General features: G+C 34.0%; 1 protein-coding gene across 1 annotated transcript; it reads left to right on the top strand.

The window, feature by feature from the left end:
• Positions 1-6,879: 6,879 nt before the first annotated feature.
• On the top strand, positions 6,880-9,286 carry LOC133332825 (larval serum protein 1 beta chain-like). Its single transcript, XM_061541199.1, has 2 exons — positions 6,880-7,083; positions 7,160-9,286. Exons 1-2 carry the CDS (start codon positions 6,880-6,882, stop codon positions 9,284-9,286), a joined length of 2,331 nt encoding a protein of 776 aa, XP_061397183.1.
• Positions 9,287-11,954: the final 2,668 nt, after the last annotated feature.

The raw sequence follows: 11,954 nt of genomic DNA, 5'->3' as shown, positions 1-11,954 counted from the left end.
ATTAAAGGTAATAAAATAGTATAAAATCTGCAGGATATTCTTCAAATATAATGATGATTCTTAAAAACGAAAATTTCTCAAACAAATATTATGAAGCATTTTTTAATTTCCACGATTTTGTTATGGGGCTATGAAAAATTTCATTTCATTTATTTTTTTATACCCTTCACCACACTGTGGTACAGGGTATTATGTCTTTGTGCATATGTTTGTAACAGGCAAAAGGAAACGAGATAGACACATGGTTCCTTTTGGGAATATGCATAGAATCACTCTCTGAGTCGATTTATGTATGTCCGTCCGTCCGTCTGTAGATGTTAAATTGTAAACAAAGTACAGGTCGCATTTATGATCCGATTTGGATGAAATTTGGCACAAGTCACTTATTTGGCCCAAGGACGAACCCTATTGAAATTGGAAAAAATCGGTTCAGATTTAGATATAGCTCCCATATATATTTTCGTCCGATTTAATGTAAACGGTCCCTATATATCTTTCGATTTGCACGAAATTTGACACAGCGTAATGAATTAGGTCTAGAACGATGTGTGTAAAATTTCATAAAAATCGGTTCAGATTTAGATATAGCTCCCATATATATTTTCGTCCGATTTGAGGTAAATGGGCACCAAAGTCCCTCTATATCTTTGGATTTGCATGAAATTGGGCATAGAGTACTGAATTAGGTGTAGAACGATGTGTGCCAAGTTTCGAGAAAATCGGTTCAGATTTAGATATAGCTCCCACATATAGGTTCGTCCGATTTAAGGTAAATGGGGCACCAAAGTCCTTCTATATCCTTCGATTTGCATGAAATTTGGCACAGCGTACTGAATTAGGTACAGAATGATGTGAGCCAAGTTTCGAGAAAATCGGTTCAGATTTAGATATAGCTCCCATATATAGTTTCGTCCTTTTTAAGGTAAATGGTGCACCAAAGTCCCTATATATCTTTTGATTTGCATGAAATTTGGCACAGCGTACTGAATTAGATCCAGAATGATGTGTGCCAAGTTTCGAGAAAATCGGTTCAGATTTAGATATAGCTCCCATATATAGTTTCGTCCTTTTTAAGGTAAATGGTACACCAAAGTCCCTATATATCATTCGATTTGCACGAAATTTGGCATAGAGTACTGAATTAGGTCCAGAATGATGTGTGCCAAGTTTGGAGAAAATCTGTTCAGATTTAGATATAGCTCTCATATATAGTTTTTTTTTCCGATTCTATGTAAATGGTGCACCAAAGTTCCTATATACCTTTCGATTTGCATGCAATTTGGCACAGCGTATTGAATTAGGTCCAGAATGTTGTGTGCCAAGTTTCGAGAAAATCGGTTCCGATATAGATATAGCTCCCATATATAGTTGCGTCCTTTTTAAGGTAAATTGTGCACCAAAGTCCCTATATATCTTTCGATTTGCATGAAATTTGGCATAGAGTACTGAATTAGGTCCTGAATGATGTGTGCCCATATATAGTTTCGTCCTTTTTAAGGTAAATGGTGCACCAAAGTCCCTATATATCTTTCGATTTGCATGAAATTTGGCAGAGAGTAATGAATTAGGTGTGCTAAGTTTCGTGAAAATCGGTTCAGATTTAGATATAGCTCCCATATATAGTTTTTTCCGATTCTATGTAAATGCTGCACCAAAGTTCCTATATACCTTTCGATTTGCATGAAATTTCGCACAGCGTACTGAATTAAGTTTTGAATGATGTGTGCTAAGTTTCGGAAAAAATTGGTTCTGGTTTCGATATCGCTGCCACATATTCATATATATTCGTCCGATTTTACATAAATGGTGCACCAACCTTCTAATGTTTGTCCGATTAATACGATTTTTTGCACAACGTATCAAGTTGGAACTTGAATAACGTTATTGCGTTATGTTGAAATTGATGTAGATGCTGTCATAGCTTCCATATGTATTTTGAATGGATGTCTAAATGAAATTAAAATTTTAACAGTGCGGCGAGCGAATAGCATGTATTAATTTTGCTATAAGTCGCTTTTCATAAATTTGTCCCATGGTACGGAGTCGACTTTAAATCTGCCCGAATGAAATTAAATTTTGTCATAGGTTGCAGAAATACTTGCGTATGTTCCTTGGAGGGGATACATATGTACAATATACCCAAAGTGGTGAAGGGTATCATATAGTCGGCCCAGCCCGACTTTACTGCTTTCCTTACTGGTTTAAATTAGAAAAAGTATAATCAAGTATGTCAACACGATCATTGTGTACCCGTTTTTTTCACAGAATACACCTACATTTTGGGACAATGCAAGGATGTAAAGTCAGAAGCCATTCTGAATCGAGTTCGCATCCCTTCTGGAAATTCATCAAAAATACCAAATTACAGAAAATTCCATAAGAACATATTGTTAGAACCGCAGAATTACATAAAATGAAATATTAAATCAGGTGTGTAACAGGCTCCACTTTGGGCGCCAATGAAACAGCTCGCTGCACGTTGGGCGACAATTAGCAGCTCGTGAGCGGAGCTGATTTGGCTTCATCCGAAACAACAAGATTAACTTTTTACTCCTTCCTTATTTAGGAATTTATTTCAGCTTATGATCTAGTCCATCAACTTGGGCAAGCGTAGGTAATGATCTTAAGCCTTCAGTGTTCGCTAAACGAATTAGAGCCTGGTGGTCCAGGACTCGAAGTGTATCGATTTTATTGAAATTTGATTGAGCTTACTACTTATGAGAAGCAAGATCTTCGTCTAGTATTGGTTGTGTAATAATGTAGTAGATTCAGAGATGTAGTTTTTGGTACTATTTACAAAATATTTACATAGTAAACCGTTAATTTCAAATGTTTAAAACAGATTTGCATTTTAGTATTTAAATGATCAATAAAACGTGTGTGTTTATACTATAGTAATTAAAATATGAATAAGACTAGAGTTGATCCGCTTCAGGTGTTAATATCATATGCCTAATCGGTGATCAATATCCTTGAACTTGTAGAAAACAACACCAATACCAAAATGTGCGCATACCACATACAAAAGTTGCATCTATCGAAAAATGTGTACATCAGAGAAAAAACCCAGTAATGAAAGTAGAAAAGTCATACGTGGTCGAAAATATGATACCCTTCATATTTGAAAGACCATTAACATAAATTTGGATGAAAAAAATGTGTACTAACTCATCAATTGAGAACGGCTGGACAGATTTGACTCAAAATTTCTTTCAGTAAATCTTGCAAAAATTAATTTAAAGAAACGGCTGGACCGATTTGTCTTAAAATTTCTGATAGTAGTCTGTAATTGAAGTGGAAAGGTTGTAATGAAAGAACATTTTGAGGAAAATCCGCGAAAATTTTGCAAAATATATTTTGAAAGATATTAGCATTTCCACACGTTTTATATCGAAACTTTATGATTCCATCTCCTCGTAGTTCTTTTTGGATATATTTTGGGCGAAAATTGGCAGCGTATAATATCTTTAAGTAATTGTCAATTATGGAAAATTCTAAAAATATGTTAATTTTCTACAATCAATTGGATTGTCATTGCCTTGAAAAAACTATTGTATGTGAAAATAAATTTACATATATTTTCATAAAAGTTAAATTTAATAATAAGTAACAGAAAAGAGAAAGTAATATTAATCCCTACCTAAATTTGCTCACGTTTTGCATAAAATCCAGATTTATTTAGTTTGAAAATATAAGTTTTATGAAGCAATATTATTGAACATATTCTTTTATTAGGGAAAAATACATTTAAATTCGAATCCTACATAGAAGCAATTCCGCATTATATGCTGTTTGTGTCTAACTTATATGTGCCTTTATGGTTCCTCAAATGTATTTTTAAAGATGTGAAAAATGTTTACATGGTGTATTGACTGGTCCGATTTCACTCACGTTTTCTTTCGGCTGTTTGTAATTGCATTGGGAAGGTTTTTACAAAGAAAATGTTGAGAAAAACATTAAAAAGTCGGGAAATTGGAATAATCGAACATTGTTGGTCTGTTCCCGTACTGCAAGAATCTACTTGTTTTTACTACGATAACGAATTTTCCTTTATGATATCGAAGAAAATAGTAAAATCGAGTAGATTCTTGCAGTACGGGAACAGACCATGTGTTATTTACATCGTTTATAACTCAAGAACGTCTGCACCGATTTTGACGATTCAAAGGACTTATAAATCGTATGTGGTCAGAATAGGGAAATATGCAAACTAATTGTGAGATTCCGCCAAAACAAATATATAAAGTAATATTTACAATTCCCAAATTTTTGTATCGTGCTTTAATATTTAAATAAATTCTTGTTTTTTAAGACATATGGTTTTTTGAGTTAGTTAGATCAAAACTTCTAATTTTATAAAATATGCGTATGTCCTAATACTAATAATGCGATCATTAACATTGACGAAAATAATGGTAATGTATACGGCATCAACATTGCCCAAACTTTCCCCTTTATCTGTCAATATAAAAATCAAAAGGGTTGTTGGACATGAACAAAATGATATTGTTATTAAGAATCTTTCAACAAGGGACAAATAAGATAATGTAAAAACGTTGGAGCAAAAACAAAACATAATCTTCTATTGAAAATAAAAAAACATTTCTACCAAATAATAAACTGTTATGTGCTTGGGCCTGCTTTTTATTGGCATAAACTTAGTGGCAAATGTTTTTACCAACCTTATATTGATGCAATATTGATAAGGCAAAATAACGTTTGCCGGGTCAGCTAGTAAAATATATAAATGTAAACTGACTTAGATCAATCTATAAACATGTCATTCTACAACCTATACTAAATTTCGATTTCAAGCTAATATGAATCGGACACCCGTTGATTATTTGGAATCCAATTAATATGAAGTCGGGCGAAAAAATATATGGGCATTTCTACATATAGCAAATACCATATTGTGACAAACATGAGGAGCTTGATGCATCATTTACTTAAAATCGGATGAAAGTATAAATGGAAGCTACCATAAACTGAACCGATTTCAACGAAAATGTTCGCAGGTTAGGTTATACTAATGTCAGTACTTTCTGTGCCTATTTTGTGTCATTGGTGCATCATTTAGTTATAATCGGACACAAATATATGTGGGAGCTATATCCAAATCTAAATCGATTTCAACAAAACTTTCCACATATTATGTTATAGTAACTACAGTACGTTGTGCAAAATTTTCTGGCAATCGGCCTAACATTGGGTCTTTGGTGCACAATTTACTTAAAATTGGACGAAACTCTTTATGGGAGCTATAACTAAATCCCAACCGATTTTCCCATTTTCAGTAAGGGTTCGTCCTTAGGCCAGATAAATGAACTGTGCCCAATTTCATCCAATTCGGATTATAAATGCGATACGAACTCTGTTTACAATTTAAGGTGGAAGGACACACATGGAAGGAAATACATAAATCGACTCACAAAGTGATTCTATGCATTTTATCAAAGGAACCATGTTTCTATCTCGTTTTCTTTTGCCTGTTACAAACATATGCACAAAGACATAATACCCTGTATCGCAGTGTGGTGAAGAGTATAAATATACGATGATATTGGCGAAACATGAAAGGAAACATTCCTCTGGCAAAAATCGATTATTAAGCTGAATACTATAAACAAACAATTTCAATTGGTCGGCGGGACCAAAGTTTTTATACCCTCCATCATGATGTGGACATTTAAAATACCAATTATCTTCTGTAATGCTGAATAATGGAGTTACCGTTATATGGGAGCTATCCTGAAAGGTGGACCAGTATTGATAATTTTTAATAGAAACATTTGATAATATAATATATAATAGCCAATTTGGATGAAAATTTTAAAATATATCCTAAAAAGTGGATCGATATTGATCATTTTTGGAAAGGAGATTTGTTACGAAATGGTAAGTCGAAGTACAAAATGATGTCATCTATTCTTGGCCGAATTAATAGTAAGTTTTAAAACCAATGCGAAAAATCTTAAAAAAAACTTTTAAAATATACGTTATAGTTGTGCCATTTTTAGTATGATGTTGTTGTTTCTTTTTTGGATTTTATATCAGTGCAAAATTTGTAGATTTTAATAAGGGGTAAAACATTGCTGAAGCGCGAAAATTAATATTTCGAGCAGTTCTCGTGATAAGCAGTACGTTTTATTTGGAAATTCATCCCAAATTGAAACAATTAAAATCGGGTTTAAACTTTTCTAACAATTCAAAACCCCGCAGGGGTTTTCTTTTACCATAATAAACTTAAGCAAATTTTGGCGGTACCGATTGGTATATTATTTTTGGGTTAAAAAATGGGGGCCCTTAAGAGAAAACTCATATTATGATAGGACCGTTACATGGGGCTATAATGAAACGTAGATCAATATAGAACATGTGTCCGAACTTCCAAAATACTGAATATTGGCGGGTGCCGTTATATGGGGCTGCCCCAAAACGATTATATATATTTTCTTACTGAAAACAATGCTATATTGTAATTTATTTATAAATATTATTTGTATTATTATTAGTAGTATTTTATTCGTTGGAAAAAATATTGAAATAATACAAATGGTTTAAAAATAAATTTTATGGAGGAGGATGTGATACAGCTGTGAACTTTTGAATTGTTGCGCAATTTAAAAACAAACAACAAATGGCAAAAATTGCATTCTTGTGTTCAATTAGTTTAAATTCTGAGATGAAGTTCAGTTTAATGTCTTTGTGATAACATTTCTCGGGACCTTCAACATTTCTATTATATGTCAAATTTTTTTAAATCAATAAATAATAACCGATATGATAAGAGTGATTTTTTTATATAAAAGCCCTGAAATTGGCATTACCTATTAGCAATCGTCAAATATTGCATAGTCGGAAGGAACGGTGCTGAGTATGAAATTTGCAATAGCGTTATTAGCCTGTCTGGGCTTAGCGGTGGCGGCCTCGATTCTACCACAAGTCAAAGTTGCTGACAAGGATTTTTTGGAAAAACAAAAGTTTCTACTTGAAATTGTTTATCGTGTGACGGATCCTTTGATGTTTGACGAATGGATTAAATTGGGCAACACATTTGTTACTGACAGATCCTATTATAGCGTAAGTAAAATTTATAAAACTACAACAAATGACTCGTAGGAAAGTAGAATGTTATTCTTTTTTTGAAACGTTTTAGCACTATGATGAGTATATGGAAAAATTCTGGGAGTCCTTTAAACTGGGAACAATTTTGCCCAGAGGAGAATTTTTTGGTGCTCTTGTTGCCACACACCATCAACAAGCATGGGGACTCTTCAATTTCTTCTACTTCGCCAAGGATTGGGAAACATTCAGGCAAAATGTTTGCTGGGCTCGTATGCATATTAATGAAGGCATGTTTGTGTATGCCCTTAGCATGGCGGTTATTCATCGGGAGGACTTCAATGGCTTGGTTTTACCGGCCATCTATGAAATCTTCCCACAACACTTCTTTAACAGTGATCTTATTCATAAGGCTGAGAAATTCGACTACAATGTTTGGAAAAAACTAACCATGTACGAACATGAATATAAGGAACATTTCGGTGGCATGCAGATGATGTACAATCACAGCTATTATCACGACAATGAATACATGAAGGTGTGGCAATGGTGGAAGCAAATGGGTCTAAAGAAAAACCATTGGTATGCTGAAGAGAACTTTATGCTACGTGAAAATATAAAAGAGTTTAACCAGGACGACAAATGGAATAGCCTGTTGAAGGATACACAAATGTGGTGGATGCCCGTCGATTATACTCGTGATATTGAGTTCTACAATCGAGAATCTGCTCTCTCGTATCTTACTGAGGATTTGGGCTGGATGTCATTCTGGTATTATTTGAATATGGATCAAGCCTTCTTCTTGGATTCAGACACCTTTGGTTCGAATGGTCGTCGCGGAGAGTTCTGGCTTTATGCCGTCCACAAGGTTATGTCTCGTTACTACATGGAACGTTTATCTCATGGCTTCGGCGAAATTCCTGAATTTTACTGGTTGCAACAAATTGAGCACGGCTATAAACCTCAATTGGTGGCCTACAATGGAATTGGTTTCAGCTACCGGCCCAACTATTACGATTTCAAAACCTATACAAACCTCGATATGTTCAACAAAATCCAAAACGCTTTCCAACGCATCTATGACATAATCGACATGGGTTACTACCGAATGCACGATGGTCAAATTATTGATTTACGTCATGAAAATGCCTTGGAGCATATCAGTAACTTGGTACAGGGTAATATCGATGTTTTCGATAAGTACTTCTTCAATTACTACTACATGCTCAGCCATATGTTCATCTCCCAGGTTGGCCGACATGATGTTGAAGTTAGTCCTAGTGTAATGCTCAATTTTGAGACCATGGTTCGAGATCCCTATTTCTATATTTTCCATAAGAAAATCGCCGATGCCTTTTTACGTTTCAAAGGCCATTTGAAGCCATACTCGAAGAATGAACTTCTGTTTACGGGAGTTGAAATCGAGGAAGTCCAGATAACTGAATTGGTTACATATTTCGATTTGGTGGACTTTGATGTGACCACTTTGTTAAATGACAAAATGATTTTCCATGATGGAAAATTGGTATGGAATAAAGCATTGCTGGCTAGACAAATGCGTCTAAATCACAAACCCTTCCGCTTCGATTTGTCAATTTCATCGGACAAAAAACAACAGGCGTTACTCCGAGTATTCCTTGCCCCAAAATATGATGAAAACGGACAACTCCTTGCCATGGACGAGAACCGTGAAAATTTTCTAACATTGGGCAAATTCGCTATTGATTTGATACCTGGCAAGAATAAAATTAGCTACAGTTCCGATGATTTCTATTGGACTCAAAAGGATCGTTCAACCTATACTGAACTGTATCACTATGTGATGATGGCTATGGAAGGCAACTACGAGTTTCCATTGAATACTAGGGAATCCTATTGTTTGTTCCCAGATCGTTTGATTTTGCCCCGAGGTTGGACGCAGGGTATGCCAATGAGAATGTTCTTTATGGTAACACCCTACGAAATTACCAAAGTGGAAAATTCTTCCCATATAACCTCGTATTCATGTGGTTTTGGTTACGGTGGACGTTTTACTGACGATAAACCCTTGTTTTATCCATTCGACCGTGAAATTTCTATGAGCGAGTTCGATGTACCCAATATGTATTTCAAGGATGTGAAAATCTATCATGAGGACAAATTTGAAAAGTACAGCGAATCACAGCATCAGATGGATGGAAAATTCGATTACACATTTTTAAATAATTACTACAAGAATTAGGATTTAAAAATGTTTTTAAATTATAGTTACTACGAAATTAAAAAATATGTGCTTGCAATAAAATTATGTTGGTAAGATATTATTCTTGATCTGAGTAAAATTGAAGAATTTAAATTAGTGATAACGGCTTCCAATTTTTGCAAACTTTCGGATTAACTTTTGGGTATACGTATTTTGAAACCAAATTGGGTGTTGTCTATTTTCTGTTTGTTTTTGATATTTAAAAATATGTTTCCTAAAACTGGTTGCTATTTACTGTTTCTGTTTTTGGGGCGTTTTTGTTCAAGAAATCGAAAGTTTTAGCCCCAATTAAAAAAAACTTTACTTTCATGTATGTTTGGGTAACAAAGTTTCTTAATTCTACTATTACTTTTCGACAATCCACCTCCTGGTGGAGAGTATAACATTGTTTTCATTCCGATTGCAATACCTAAAGATATTCTTGATCAGAATAGAATTCTGGCCATATTAGCAATGCTTGTTTATCTAAATTAAGAAAATCATTTCCCATTTTCGTGACTTTAATTTTGTATTTAGGTTCCACAAATTTTCGCTATTTTTGGCGATTTTTTCCATTCTCGGTATTTGAAGCACACACTCGAACCGGAGTGTGTGCAATTGGTATCATAGAAAATGTCCGCCCCAAATTTCCCCTTAAAAGTGCCCAAAATCAACAAATTATGCCCAATAATTCTGGAACTGAAAAGTTTACCCTGACGTTATATATTAAATGTGAGGGTATTTTACCTTAATTTTCAATTTTGAAGCATGAAGATGTTGGAAAAAATAAAAAAATATGTTGAGTTCGAACACAGAAATAACAATAACAAAGCGCCCACGGGCGCCTGTTTGGTGAACGCTGTTTTAGTATCCTCCTTCGATAAGAACAGGGTGTCCACGTATGTAAAAGCATTGCCATCATGGGTTTACCAAATGTTACCATTGTGATGTGTTATTAAGGGTTCGTGTTCTTACTAAAGGGTATGTACGTACAGTGCCATCTACATTTGATTCATAATTAGCATATGACATGAAAAATGACTTCCAGTGCTGTTCAAACTGATTTCATCTAATTATTCAAATATTATTTTGTTATATAGTTTGATTGTCTGTTGATTAAATTTAAAAAATACAAAAATAATCAGTGTTGCCGTTTGAAAAAATTCCACCTAAAAAGTGATCAAAATCATCAAACAATTTATGCCCAAAAATTCGAGATTGAAGAAGTATACTCTGATATTATATATTAAAAGAGAGGGGTTTTTTCTCTAAATTTTTTAAATGCCGAAAAGTTAAAAAATAACAAAAAATAGTTTTTATATAATAAAATATTTTGTAAATAAGAATTTGTACTAATTTGTATATCCTCACCAATATGACTTATTGAGGGTACGTACACCTTGTCACATCAATATGTCCCACATCGAAAGATTAGTTTTAGAATCTATTTACAAATGTTCGTCCGTCTGTCTGGTTGGCTGTTGCGCACGATAAATTTCGAAGGATGATTTCATCTAAGCTCACATTGTAATGTTTCTTTCAAACATAAATCAAGTTCGGAGTTGAGGGAAATCTAAGGCATGCAGATTTCGGTAATGAAAGTAGATGGCATCAAGAAAAAATTAAACAATTTATTTTAAAATATATGATGTTAAGAATAAAACTAAACAGTTTAATTGGATTCAAAATGTTTTACGTATTATACAGAAAAAATGTATTGCTCTAATCTAATTGATAGATGGCATCAGTTTATAGATAGGCAGGTAACATATATGATTGTCTTCCAAAAATTAGGACACCACCTTAGGAATATCGAACCAATCAGCATAAAGTCTCCACAAAATGGTTAATATGTTGCTGGCAATTAATTTTATAATGTAATTCTAACCAAGCCTGCATAATATTGGGAATGAGAGTTATCACTCCACTTATCCTAGTACCTACCCAAGAAAGGGCCAATATTTTGAAATTTTGTAGATTTCATATGAAGCGAAAGGAATATCCGATTTCATCAAAACTTTGCACATCGTAATATTTTTACAAAGCCTAGATCAAGTTCGATGGGACCTAACGGTATATTTCTTCTGGTACCTCACCCACAAAGAGTCAACATTAAGACTTTATTTCTTTAAAAATATATTTAGGACAATTATCGACTATATAGGTCCCCCATCTGTTGTACCTCCCCCACAAACAGTCACAAATTTGCTAAATAATAAATTTAATCCAAAAAACTTAGACCTACTCAAACCATAGGTCTACGGCAAACACCGTTTAATTTGTATATGAATAACCTAAAAATAAATAAATTAAAAGGTCAACCACTCCTCTTAAATAAACTGTCCTTCCCCGGTTCCTTTTTCGGAAATAAATTTTGCCTTTTCTCATACAAAAGTCTTTCTCCATATGATCCGCCAAATATTGGCCGATATTCATCAGATCATCCATGCTTTTTTCCATTGCAGATCCCCTTCCCCGTGTAAAATTTAGTCTTGTTTGGGTCATAATAGTGATCTCTACACCGACCAGAAAAATAGACAAAAATAATGTTTTTGATCCAAATATTAACTGATCATTATCCTAACCTATACATGGAAGACTACATGATTGGTCCATAACTACAATTTATAATGGACAGGCGGGTGCACAAACATGTCTAGATTGGCTC

The sequence above is a fragment of the Musca vetustissima genome, unplaced genomic scaffold, assembly GCF_032173495.1.
Source record: "Musca vetustissima isolate MV318-11 ecotype Yass unplaced genomic scaffold, APGP_CSIRO_Mvet_v1 utg4718, whole genome shotgun sequence".
NCBI classification, from domain to species: Eukaryota; Metazoa; Arthropoda; class Insecta; order Diptera; family Muscidae; genus Musca; species Musca vetustissima.
This window is presented reverse-complemented; position numbering and strand designations above follow the sequence as displayed.